Consider the following 13,906-nt stretch of genomic DNA (forward strand, 5'->3'; position numbering starts at 1 on the left):
TTTTACTGCTATTTCTTGGGGTAAAAGGATCATTTTCTTACACCTCTGAATTGGAGCTGGGGTCAGGTACAGCACCAGTTAGATGAAAGTAACTCTCTGATTGAAGAATATAGTGTATTTATATAGGATACCAACCACTCCCTAAAGTGGCCACTGACAGAGGCCAAGCACAGCGAACACCAGACCCGCAGTGCTGCAAGTGTAGGGGAAAAGATATCATCAAAGATGGTCATCACTGGCCTCCCAGCCACAAGTCTGTGTGCAGCCCTCAACTAAATAACAATGACCATGCAAATAACAATGAGGAAAGGAACAAGCACAGGCCCTGCCGGTGCTTCATTGCAGCACGGCAGTCAGAGACAGAGACGGACATGATCCTGTTCAAGGCACCAACCGTCTGCATTGTCAGTGATCCCAAAATAAAAAATACTGGACATAAGGCATCCAAGTACTGCACAGTGGACAGAGCAGCTGAAAACCAGACTGTCCACTATAAAAATCAGATAAATGGCCAGAATCCTTTGGTCCTCACATCTGCCAATCTTGTAATATTAGCAATCTGGTGCCACATTGCAGTCAGTTGTGTGCCACTGACTAGTCTCCGTTGGGAAATGAGCTCTGACTAGCCAAGGTCAATCTTTTGCAGTATTACATTGAGACAAAGCAGAATCATCAATGTGGGCTGGAATGAAGGTTCTTGGGCCAGTCAGATCAACATTAATTGCCATATTTGGGATTGCAAAGAGAGGCAGCATGACCTAGAATGTACTGTGGATGGTAGGTCCATAAGTGAATTTCAGAGCTCTCTGCAGCCAGTGATATAAAATGAACAGTTCCTGACGGCCAAAGGCAGCTCAAGTTATAAAAGGTCTGAAGGTGTCAGAGCAGATTCCCAATCTAGATCACCTCACCAGGTCAATGGTTGATACGAAGGAGGAGGAGTAGGCCATTCGGCCCCTTGAGCCTGCTCCGCCATTTAATAAGATCATGGCTGATCTGAAAATAGCCTCAAATCTGTATCCCGCCTACCCCTGATAACCTATCAACCCCTTGCATACCAAGAATCGATCCACCTCTGCCTTAAAAATATTCAAAGACTCTGCTTCCACCGCCTTTTCAGGAAGAGAGTTCCAAAGACTCACAGCCCTCAGAAAAAAATCATCTCCATTTTAAATGGGTAACCCTTATTTTTAATCAGTGATCCCTAATTCTATATTCTCCCACAAGAGGAAACATCCTCTCCACATCCACCCTGTCAGGTCCCCTCAGGATCTTATATGTTTCAATCAAGTTGCTTTTTACTCTTCTAAACTCCAGTGGATACAAGCCTAGTCAGTCCAACCTTTCCTCATAAGACAACCCACCCACTCCAGGTATTAGGCTGGTAAATCTTCTCTGAACTGCTTCCAATGCATTTACATCCTTCCTTAAATAAGGTGACCAATGCTGTACACAGTACTCCAAATGTGGTCTCACTAGGGTTCAATGATTTAGCCTCAGGATCTGAGTGCAGGAATGGTGAGAAGGGGAGCAAAGAGAAAAACCAGCCTGGCTACTATCCTAGGTTGTTCTCCATGTACATATTGAACAAGATGATGATCGAACTTGATTGTCCTAGATTCCCTTCTCTCCATCGTCAAATAGCCGGTCAACATCCACCATCTATGGCTAGTTAGGTAAGGTTCCAGAGGGTTGCAGCATTCACACTCTGGCAAAGTCGAAATCTTCAGGACAAAGGGAGAGGGGGCAATGGAAGAGAGAAAACAAAGTTACACCAGCTAAAAGAGTGAGTAGAAAAAGTGAATCCAAAATGTTGAACCAGAAATCAGATTAGAGGTAGATTAGAGACCGAGAACAAGGACTCTTCAATGGGGCATGGGGGGTGTAGCAAGCTCATTACATGTTTCCCATTATTCTGGCTATGCCCACAGATAACATTAATCACACAACCATGTACTTGTTTATACGTTAATCCACATTTAACTGCTATGCAGACAGAAATCTAATAATTTCAAAAGTAGCAATCCATGTTGTTATTATATATGTAATGAAGGTTATAGCATCATATTAATGGTGGGCGAAAGAGTCGTAAAGGTTAAGAATGGTTGCTTGTTATCATTTGATGGTTGGTCGAAAACCATTTTCTTTACTAAATGCTCACATTAAGTGACATACTGGAGATGTGAAGCTAAGGATGCAGATTGCACTGCAACTTGGAATCATTGTCCATCCTGGCAGGCTTCTCAAAGGGATTTGGGAGGCAGAATTAATCAAGAACCTCCAACTGATGGCCCTTAAGATATCAAAGGAGTAAACTATCGAATGTGATTGATGTCACTGCCTTTAACTAAAAGTGAAGAAATTCATGCTGCATTTGAAAAAAAACTTTTACAATCTTTAAACTTATCAGTTTATAATTCTCAATACAACACACTGTAATGGCTGCATTTATGTGCAGTTATCAAGCAGCACAAGTGGAATGAAAGAGTTGGTATGAGACTACTGCCCATCTCTTTCTCACACACAGACACCCACACCTCAATTGCAGCATTGCCATTCTACTCTCTGAACCATAATCAACACCTTTTTATATGTGCTGTTATGGTGAATATTGAAGCTAGAATTAAAAACTTGCAAAACAAGAGCAGGTGGTCCATGCAGCCCACTGCCATGTTACAATCTGGTATAATTACACCAGTAATTTCTGCCTGTAAAAAGCAACACCAAGTCATACTCCTCAGTTTGTTAGATGTCCAGTCCAGAGATTCAGAAGGACAGCCTGAGACTGCATGGGTGCATTCAGTGAAATGTAGACTCTTCAGAAGTATGGAGACCAACCTAGTATATTCAGCAAGTTATCGATAAGGCATTACAGCAATTGAAAAATTGGCATCAAGAACTGTTTTAACAAATAGGTTTTTGTACTGTTTTTCCTCTTGCACATGAAGCAGGCTGTTCCAAATACCACTGTCTGGTCTTTGACCCACCCACACACACCTACTTTAAAATAACTGGACAGTAATAGCTTACTGAATGAATAACATAAATCGCCTCCTATATTCAGGAATTATCAGCAAACAGGGAGATGCAGGTGCACATTTCAATCTCATGACTGGATGTAATTCTATTTAGCCATCATTTAGTTTCAAGCATTGTAGGAAATTTCATGAAGTTTTGCGCAACCAAAAAAATCCCACTGCACTGTAAATTAACACGGCAATGGGAAGAGAGCCCACGTTTCACAAAGGAGGAGAGAGTATTTTTTTCTGTCAAGCTGAATTTAGATTGGCAAAGGAAAGAACACAGATGTTAGAACAAAGAAATAACATTAGTTTAGGTTAAAGAAATCAATCCTGGGTGGGCAGGATTGAAACGGATAGATCGCAACCATCCAAACCTCAGACGTCTCTCAAGATTCCTTTTGCTGCAATAAGTCTATGGCATACCCAAGGGCTCAAAGGTGCAAAGCATGTCCTGCAATACAGGATCTGAACACTTCCATTAGTTCAATATCCATGAGCAAAAGACAGACATATCTTTTATTTTGTACACCAAAGGAGAACAGAGTCTGAAAACACTCACCATAGACACCCCGATTACAGCTGTCAACTGACAATTAAACAAAACTTCCTTCCCCAAAAACACCAAAGAGAAACTCCTTTTCATGATTGTAGTAATTCTCTACACAACAGTTGTTCCACTGCATGGAAGAGGAGCTGCACCTGATAGGGTACAGTTAGTCAGCAGGAAAGCAATAGAGATTTGGTTTCAGTCAACAAGCTGTGGAATTACACGGGCTTGAAGTAAGTGTGGAGGGAGGTCAGGCAAGGAAAGGGTCGTGCCCAATTATGATGCGCCACGTAGTTGAAAAATCTGCCAATATTTACTGCCTTATGCTCACACACCAAGAGTGGCCAGCTGGTCATAGTACTAGAGGACTCAGGCGTCCCTCAAACTGGAATCACCAAGAGTCCACACTGTGGATGGATGGGAAGGGATGTAAATTGGTGAGGTTTTAAAAGAAAATTATTTGCTTTCATCACTTTTACCATCTCCCAGAAAAGGTTTGCAATAGAATGCCTTTTCTGAACCTTGTATAGAACAGCTCATCATGACTGACAACTGTGTGAAATCACTTCGTATACAATGAGTTACTCTGAAGTGTAGTTCAGTGTTGTAAACACAAATGTAAAACACTGCAAAATTCCACAAATAAAAAAGAGTTGAATTACCATTTGATATACAAATGTGTGATGTTGGTTGATTATACATGCCATGGGATGTTTAGCATGCTGCTGAGAGACAGCACCTGATCAGTGCAGCTCCAAAACAATAGTGTGTCAGCCAGCAATTATATAAATGATTCCATAATCTGGTTCAGTGAGGGTGGCAGGGATACTGGGATAACTCCTATGATCTGTTTTACCGGTATTAGTTGAGGGACAAATATTGAGCAGGACAATGGGGAGAACACCCTTACTCTATGAATTAGTACCGTGGGATCACAAATACAACTGAGGGGGCAAGGGTGACTGCACTTAACATCGCAACTGAAAGATGGCACCTCTAACAGTGCAGCACTCCTTCACTACTGCACTGAAGGGTCATCCTAGGTTTTGTGCTCAAATTTCTGCTATGGAACTTGAGCACACCATCTCTGATTCAGAGGTGAGAACACGACCACTGATCCATATTGAAAATCATAATATCGTCAGACAGATACACAACAATCTGTTCAAAGGTTTGAGATTGCTTGCACAGCTTTTGTGAGAATGCATAGAAACAGAATTATGCCTATGTAAGATGGGAGTTTAATCGAATAAAGAATAGGCTTTAGTCCTGATAATGCTACCCTAGCATACACAGACACACCCACAGCTGGGCTTCAAAAACATCCAAAGCAGCTGGAAAAATTGTATAATTTGCCTTTGAAAAGAAAAACATAGCTCTTTACGTAATACATTTTTCTTCTGAACGGATGGAATGTCTGTTCAGCAGCCAAAAAGACCTTAGTTAATATTTCTGAACCACATCAAGAGTTTACGGGCTTATCCACATCATAAAAGATGTTTTTTTTTAAACAAGGTGTGTCTTTATGGATGAAATATGTTCACTTGTTGTTGAAGTGTATGGTGAAGCCAACTCACTGTGACAGAACAATAAAGTCCACATCGCAATTCAGACTACAGCCGTTTTTTAAAATTAAAACAGTAAAGTCAAGCTGATGACAAACAGAGATGGAGGGTTTTATGGAATGCCCGTTATCAGCCTTTTATTGACTGAAACCCAACTCCTGCACTGCTTGGAATCTCTCAAGGTTCCTTTTGCAGTTGAAGAACTGGGGAGGGTACCATTCAGCATCCATAAGACCCTACGCAGGTAGGCTAAACAATGTTTAATTGGGCTTCTAGCAACAAAATGTCAATCAGGCATCAACAACCATCCCTCTCTGGCCCAGGTGGCTGATGGCGACATCGATGGTGTCATGGAGATCTGTGTGTGGGAGAGATGGACTGAGTGGAGAGTGTCGGATATCAGTGCTGGGGAAAGATGGAGTGACTGGAGAGTCTCGGATATCAGTGCTGGGGCAGATGGAGTGAGTGGAGAGTCTCGGATATCAGTGCTGGGGAGATGGAGTGAGTGGAGAGTCTCGGATATCAGTGCTGGGGGAGATGGATTGAGTGGAGAGTGTCGGATATCAGTGCTGGGGGAGATGGACTGAGTGGAGAGTGTCGGATATCAGTGCTGGGGGAGATGGAGTGAGTGGAGAGTCTCGGATATCAGTGCTGGGGAGATGGACTGAGTGGAGAGTCTCGGATATCAGTGCTGGGGGAGATGGACTGAGTTGGGGGAGGTGGACTGAGTGGAGAGTCTCAGGTATCAGGGCTGGGGAGATGCACTGAGTGGAGAGTTTTGGATATCAGTGCTAGATGGAAATGTACTAAATGGAGTGTCCTGGAGAGCTGGTAAGGAGTGGATTCAGGAACTCTATGCGAAGTCAAATTTACAAATAACTCTAAACTGTGTAGTGACACCAAAATGGATATTTATGGCATTACATAATTTCTTTGGACAATATTAGCAAGTGGGCTAGGGCTGTGGCAAATTAAACTCACACAGGCTAAGTGGAAGGTACAATAGGTTGGAAGAAAAACTGGGTGAGAGGGAAGGGCAAAGGGAGGTGGAGAGGGACACAGTTACTCAATGAACATTGCTGTGCGTTCAGGAGAAGCCAAAAGAGGCATAAGGGCGATCACAGACTTTACACCAGTGATGTTCAGTAATTGCAGAGTAGAAGTGAAGTAGAACAATGAGCAATACCGTTCAATCAGTAGAGCTTCAATGCAAAGCTATAGTGCTGAAATTGTATAAGTGCTGGATATCGCATCCAGTTCTGGCCATGTGGACACAGGGGAAACATGGAACGCTGCTCAGTGAAGGATGACGAGGTTGATCCCTAGTGTTGAGACTGAGTTGAGGTAAATTTAGTAAAATCCGGGCTGGTTAGAATAGTGCATCTAGTTTTGGGTGTCCTACTTTAAGAAGGATGTCAAGGCCACAAAATTTCAGCCAAAAATGAAACCTTTGGGAACTTTGCTGAGAACAGATCTGTAATTGCTTAGCAAAGATTACATTACTTTGTGAAAAGATTTCTTTTTTCCCCCCCAGGGAGATTTTCAGCAGTTTTTTTGCAGAAGAAAAATACATTAAAAAGGTGCCACATTTAATGAAAAATATTCTGCTTGGCAAAATGAGTATTTTACCACATGGCAAAAGGTGTTGTGACTTAATGCAACATTAGCTTTAACCAATCAATCATCGGGAGGCTAAATACAGTAAATCTCTCAGTCAAATAGAATCAACTTCTCAAAAGGAAGACACTTTTTTTAAAAAAAGAAAACTGCACTGCCATAACCTACAGGGCTATGGAGCTGAGATTAGAATGGACAGTTCCTTTTCAGCTGGGCAGGACACAATGACCTCCTGCGCTAAAAATTTTGTGTTTTTAATGTTTAAAAGTACAACACTGGAACAGATGGATGTTCAGTTATCTTAATACTTTGTAGTCAAACATGTAATACTGTTGGCAAGTAGTGCCATCCTGCAGTAGCAATAAGTTTTCAATATTACACACATCACACAAGAGTGTTGGGGATGGTGACAGAATGAGAAGAACTGGGACATCTAGTAACAAACCAAGCAAACAGGGATTGTAAAACACTTCAAAATTCAGCAGCCTATTGTAAATTCAATGCATAAACTGAGGGCATCAGTACTGTCTTCATATGCGATCCTGAGTTTAGGCAAACTGTACTTACCTCTATATCCTGAATAATCTTTGGGTACAATCCTCTGTAAAATGAATTTGGCGGGCCATCAGCAGGCCTATTTTTAAACAGGTATTGTTCCCTAGGAAGGAAGGGCACAGACACGTGTAAATAGTGGTGAAAACACACTAAACATTGGTGCCAACTTCAACATTTTTCTTGTTAGAGTATTTGCCCAGTTAATAAAGGGAGGAGGAATTTGGAGTCAAGGTGTGCCGGAGTAAATAATTATACTGATCACACAGGCAACACAGCTCTCAAGTCTTGTGCCTTCCCCACAGGCCCTACTCTCAGCATTACCAGAACCCACAGCGTCAGAGGAAGTAAACATCACATGTGGATGCCACCAGACAGCTGACAGCACCTTAAATATTTTAACCGCTTGGCATCACTAGTGATATCATTTGGTGTCACCTCATTGCATCATGGCTCTTACCTTGATAACTTATTAATCTAGTCAATATATTTTCCTCTGGTATGTGGAACTAAAAGAACAGCTGAAGCAGCCAAGCAAAATCCTCAAACATTGAAGGAAATTCTATGGGAAACGCTTTCATTGGAAATATACATTATTGTGCGTTCACTTTCTTTACAAATACACAAATTTGTAGCATTTATAGCAAATGATTGTAGCATTTAGCATTATGTTCTGGTTGGGCCATGCTAGTCACATAACTTGCAAGTACCAATGAAACCATATCAATTGCAATGCACAAAAACACAAAAGGCAGATTACAGATAAAATATTTACACAAATACTGAATTGCTTATTCAAATCTTTAAACTCAGCAGGTGAAATCTTTGTCACTCTGCTACTCCATGACATTACTGATGGGGAGGCAGACATAAATTGCCTCAAAATATTACTCTATACGTTGTTCTTCCCTCCCAATCATCACCTCAGCTTTCCATGCAATATTTTCACATTTCTGCTGCATTCCTATACAGTAGGAGAGCCCATTTGTTCTTCTGGAAAGAACAAATGTCCTTTTAAACATGAGTTTCTGTAAAGGGAACAAGCAGATTACATACTCTGAGCCAACAGGGTACAAACCAATTCACTGGTTCAATCTACAAACTGGACTTAGCCCCCAAAGTATCAGTTGGATTAGTTACTCTCAGGTGGAATAATGATAGATTGATGGGTTAATCTGAGACTGGAGAGGAAGGGGAGAGTGGTGGTTGGGACTGAAGAATTAATCTGTGCCCCAGTTTCAAACGTGGCTATCAGAGATAGGGCACAACACAGAACACCCAGAGACCCTAGCACCCTTCATTACCTGGGACATACTTCAAAAGCAAAAGGGTTCAGATGCAATATAGCGTCTTTACAGTCAAAAAAATCCCAATTGTTTCATAGAGACAATCAAAAAAATGGACAATAAGCCAATGAAAGGGATAATAGTAGAGGTAATCAAAAGCTCTGTCGAAGAGGTGGGCTTTTAAGAACAATCTTAAAGGAGATGGAGAGGAGATTTAGGGAAGGAATTCCAGAGCTTACAGAAGTCACTGCACCCAGAGTTTAGCTGACTACCTGAGATTCTCTTTATAGAAATAGCAGGCACTCCTTGTGGGAATTGAGACTGGCCTATTTCAATTGATGCACTGTAAAATAATTCACCATGTCATCTATGTAACTCACCAGCCCCTCCTCTCTGCAAGCCCTCTCCACAGCGGGTCTGTGCGCACCATCCGCTCAATCAACTTTTTCCACAGCATGCCCTCGCCAATCACCCGCTGCCATTCTTTACACACCACCTCAGCAGCACACAGTGACTTGGCATCCAGGTATGACAGGATGTTCTCCGCTATGTGGTCCAATCCTTGGGCTGTGAATACAGAAGCACATTTGAGAAAAGTGCATCCATTAATAGGTTATCCAGTACTTAACACCTCTCGTCACAGGGCATTACATAGCAACCCATTATCTAACATAAGCAGTGAATTCCTTTTAAAACCATTGTTATTCTCCACTGCTATCCCCACCCCTGATGATCTTGTGGGTAAATATGGCAGGGGGCATAACACCCAACCTTCCACTGACAAGAAATATACAGCTTCAATCCTTGAACTGCACTGGTTTTGCTGATTCCAGCTCAGGCACTAAAATTCACCTCGGCATTCCTGGTGCAAGGAAAAAAGGTCAACCCATGTGCCAGCTCGCTAACTAGTAGGCCCTACTGGAACATCTAAGTCTTGACTTTGGGGTCAGGCTCAACCATGATTCCGCTCTCTTCCCACCACAGCCTGCTGCTGCTTCTTGCCTAGATCAGAAAGTAACCATTCGAACAAGAGTTCCTGCCAAAAGACTCCCAAGAAAAGGGAGAGATTTTGTTTCATTTTTCAACCAACTACTCTGAATATAATTCATCAGCAAGGAACACTGTCAACTAGGGAAGGTGGGTGTTGGGGAGGCAGGTATCATTTTTAATTTGAACAAAGACTTGTATAAAAAAGAGTTTGCATTTTGACTGTACATCAGCCTCCAAAGCTTCAGCACGACATGAACTAAGAGAGATTGTGACTCACAATACAAGCTCTGAACCAAACTAACTTCAATTATTTTGCTATTAAGCAGTTCACAGGCTATTTAATCTCCTTTCCCAGGAGATCTTCCACACATCCACTTTTTCATTTCTCCATACAGCCCTATTAAAATACTTTTCAATCCTTCATTTTCCAAATGTGAAGCATCAGTCTGTCTTTCTGCCTTTTCCAGCTGCTGATGGACTTACTGTTCCTGTTTCAGGCCTGTGGTTCTTCGCCCCTCTAAACTAGGTCATTTGTATTTCATCAGTTGCCAAATCCTTATTCATATCAGTTGCCTCTTTAAATTGGGGTGAATTTGAATGAATATTCTCCCCGAGTATGGCATTATCTGGTTTATACCTTCAGATGGCTCTTGCCAGATTTCACTGTGGGGTTCCAGTCACAGCTTGGCGGCAATAATGGGTGAATGGCCCCACCCGCCCATTTAAAAATAAAATTTAACTGCTCTGTGTTCCTGGTGATTCTGTGGTGCTTGTTCAGCATATCGCATGGGCATTCAAGAATTTGTCTATCAACAAACCATTGAATTAACGCAGAGTGAAAAGTCTTGAAAAATAATATTACATATAATGCAGACATGCAAGGTGAACTGGTCCAAGAGTCTGTCCAGCCCGTCACATCCAGTCACTGTGCTGCCTACATACATCAACAACAACCCATCCAAACTGGACAATATTCTAGACATGTCCACTCCAAAGCCATGGACAGGACAAGTACTGTGTTTGGAGGCTTGTATTTAATTGTCCTAGTCTTAGTTCCTAACACTTCCCTTACAGCCTTGTGAAACTAGTCACAAACTTTCAATGTTGCATATATAAAAAAAAAATCTATATGCATGTAGTGGTCCTCCACTTCCCAATTTGATGGTGCCTGGACCTGTATCCAGACAGATTCAAACTGCAGACTTCTCATACAAGATCATACTTAGCGCTCCAAATGTCCCCGAGGTGTGGGGTGCATTTTGGCAGGAAGCAAGCACATACTCCTTACAAAATTAATTGTCAGAGGGACAGGGGGGATCTGGGAGATAGGTACACAAATCACAAAGTGCCTGGGTCTAATAAGGTCATTAGAAAAAGAAAACCAAACACTGAGGTGCATTTCTAGAGGGGTAGAATTGAAGAGCAGAGCTGTTATGTTAAACAAAAACAAAAATACCTGGAAAAACTTAGCAGCTCTGACAGCATCTGCGGAGAGGGATACAGTTGACGTTTCAGTCCTTATGACCCTTCATCAGAGCTAAGACATATAGAAATGATATGAAATATAAGCTGGTAGAGGGGGGTGGGTGGGAGAGGTAGAGCTCGATAGGGGGCCAGTGATAGGTGGAGACCAAGAAGAGACTGCCAAAGATGTCATAGACAAAAGGGCAAAGGGGTGTTGACGGTGGTGATATTATCTAAAGGATGTGCTAATGGGGACATTAAGGGAAGCAAGCAGGATGAGCAAGTGGGAGATGGTCCTAGTGCGGGTGGGGTGGGGGGAAGGGATCGAAATGGGCTAAAAGGTGGAGATGAAACAATAGATAGAAATAAATTTCAAAATAGGAGGGAAAAGAAAAATATATTTGTAAAAAAATTATAAATTATTGGAAAAAGGGGGATCAGAAAGGGGGTGGGGAAGGAGGAGAGTGTTCATGATCTGAAATTGTTGAACTCAATATTAAGTCCGGAAGGCTGTAAAGTGCCAAGTCGGAAGATGAGGTGCTGTTCCTCCAGTTTGCGTTGAGCTTCACTGGAACATTGCAGCAGGCCAAGGACGGACATGTGGGCATGAGAGCAGGGTGGAGTGTTGAAATGGCAAGCGACAGGGAGGTCTGGGTCCTGCTTGCGGACAGACCGAAGGTGTTCCGCAAAGCGGTCACCCAGTCTGCGTTTGGTCTCTCCAATGTAGGGGAGACCGCACTGGGAGCAGCGAATGCAGTAGGTTAAATTGGGGGAAGTGCAAGTGAAGCGCTGCTTCACTTGAAAGGAGTGTTTGGGCCCTTGGACGGTGAGGAGGGGGGAAGTAAATGGGCAGGTGTTGCACCTTCTGCGGTTGCATGGGAAGGTGCCGTGGGAGGGGGTTGAGGTGTAGGGGGTGATGGAAGAGTGAACCAGGGTGTCCTGGAGGGAACGATCCCTGCGGAAAGCCGCCGGGGGAGTGAAGGGAAGATGTGTTTGGTGGTGGCATCATGCTGGAGTTGGCAGAAATGGAGGAGGATGATCCTTTGAACGCGGAGGCTGGTGGGGTGATAAGTGAAGACAAGGGGGACCCTATCATGGTTCTGGGAGGGAGACAAAGGTGTGAGGGCGGATGCGCGGGAGATGGGCCGGACATGGTTGAGGGCCCTGTCAACCACCGTGGGTGGAAAACCTCGGTTAAGGAAGAAGGAAGACATGTCAGAGGAACTGTTTTTGAAAGTGGCATCATCAGAACAAATGCGACGGAGGCGAAGGAACTGAGAGAATGGGATGGAGTCCTTGCAGGAAACGGGGTGTGAGGAGCTGTAGTCGAGGTTATGTTAAACCTGTATAGAACCATGGTTCAAATCACATTTATGGTACCCATATTATAAAAAGGATATACTGGAGAAGGTGCAAAAAAAATTACCAGAATTATACCAGAACTGAGAGGATTTAATAGACTGGAGGTCTTTTCTCTAGAAAAGAGGAGACTGAGGGGTGACTTGATCCCAAGGTCTTTAAGATGAAAAAATTTGATAGAGTAGATGTAAAGATGTTTCCACCTGCGGGGGAAGCCAGAACTAGAGGCATAAATATTTGATCACTGGGAAACTTTGAGCACATGAATGCGAGAGGGAGCAGTTAGAATGTGGAACCTGCTATCACAAGGAACAGTTGGTGATCAGCGTAAATGTATCTAGGAGAAGCTAGAGGAATAGCAGGATGGGGTTTAATGATGGGTTCAAGTGGAGCTTAAGCATCAGCACAGACCTGTTGATTTGAACAGCCTGTTTCTGTGCTGTAAATACTATGCAATAGAATCAAGCATAAATACTGATCACCCTGTAACATGTCACTTCAGCAGCAGTGCCTTATCTTTTGTGATACAGCAGTTCCAATGATATGTGGATGGAACAAGTTGGAATTTTAAGTTTAACAGTCTAACAAGTTTAGCAATACAAGGATGTCCCTAACGTTCCAGATGCATTAAGACTGCATTAGCAACTGCCTTAGGTGTCAGCCATGGTTTAGTGATACCACTCTTGCCATGGGTTCAGAAGGTCGTGAGTTCAAACCCATACCAGAAACGTGAGCATGTGATCTAGACAGATGTTCTGTTCAGTACTGAGGGGGTGTTGGACTGTTGGAAGTGCCATCTTGTGTGTGAGATGTTAAACTGAGGCCATATCTGCCCTCAGGCAGACATAAAAGATCCTATAACACGCAACTAAAGAGGAGAGTCATCCCGGTGTCCCAGATAAGAACTATACCATAACCAACAACACTGAACTAAAAAAAACACAGATGATCTAGTCATTATCTCATGCTGTTTATGGGACCATGATGTGAATAAATTGGCTGCCATATTTCCTCCATTAGAACAGAGTCTACATTTCAAAAGTACTTTTTTGGCTGTAAAGCACTTTGGAACGGTCTGAGGTTGTGAACATTGCAATATAAATGCAAGTCCTTTTCTCTTGTGTTGTTATGCCAGCACCAACAAATTTCCTGCATTATTAATCGGGCTTGTATTTCCTTTAAAGCTGTGCAGTGATCTCAGTCAGGATTGTCACTGTATATCATAGACTGAACAGGCAGCTTTATGAGCTGAACATTTCTACTCTTTTTGATCTAATTAGCTTCTATTTGAGTGTTGTCACCGTCTGTTGGCAGTAATGCATTCTAAGAAAATTTTTACTTAAATGAAAACATTTAGATTATTAATACACTTATTTCAACATGAATTATTCCTGTAATTCCACCAGCAGTAACGTACCTGCCACTCCATCCTACTCAGCTCAAGGTACTCTCTCCAGAAACAAACCAAGTTTCCAAACATTGTCAGATATTTTTCATAGGTCA

General features: G+C 42.5%; 1 protein-coding gene across 2 annotated transcripts in view; it reads right to left on the reverse strand.

Annotated features, from left to right (window-relative positions):
• The window catches only part of LOC144673661 (F-box/WD repeat-containing protein 11), a 165,317-nt gene that overhangs the window by 44,344 nt on the left and 107,067 nt on the right, over positions 1 to 13,906 (reverse strand). For both annotated transcript variants that reach the window (XM_078535387.1, XM_078535386.1), the window contains 2 exons: positions 8,971 to 9,157; positions 7,320 to 7,410 (listed from right to left, as the gene is read on the reverse strand). In XM_078535387.1, coding sequence (XP_078391513.1) covers positions 7,320 to 7,410; positions 8,971 to 9,157 — 278 coding nt within the window. The remainder of the gene's footprint in view (positions 1 to 7,319; positions 7,411 to 8,970; positions 9,158 to 13,906) is intronic.

This window comes from Cetorhinus maximus, unplaced genomic scaffold (assembly GCF_964194155.1).
Source record: "Cetorhinus maximus unplaced genomic scaffold, sCetMax3.hap1.1 HAP1_SCAFFOLD_425, whole genome shotgun sequence".
In the NCBI taxonomy this organism is placed as follows: Eukaryota; Metazoa; Chordata; class Chondrichthyes; order Lamniformes; family Cetorhinidae; genus Cetorhinus; species Cetorhinus maximus.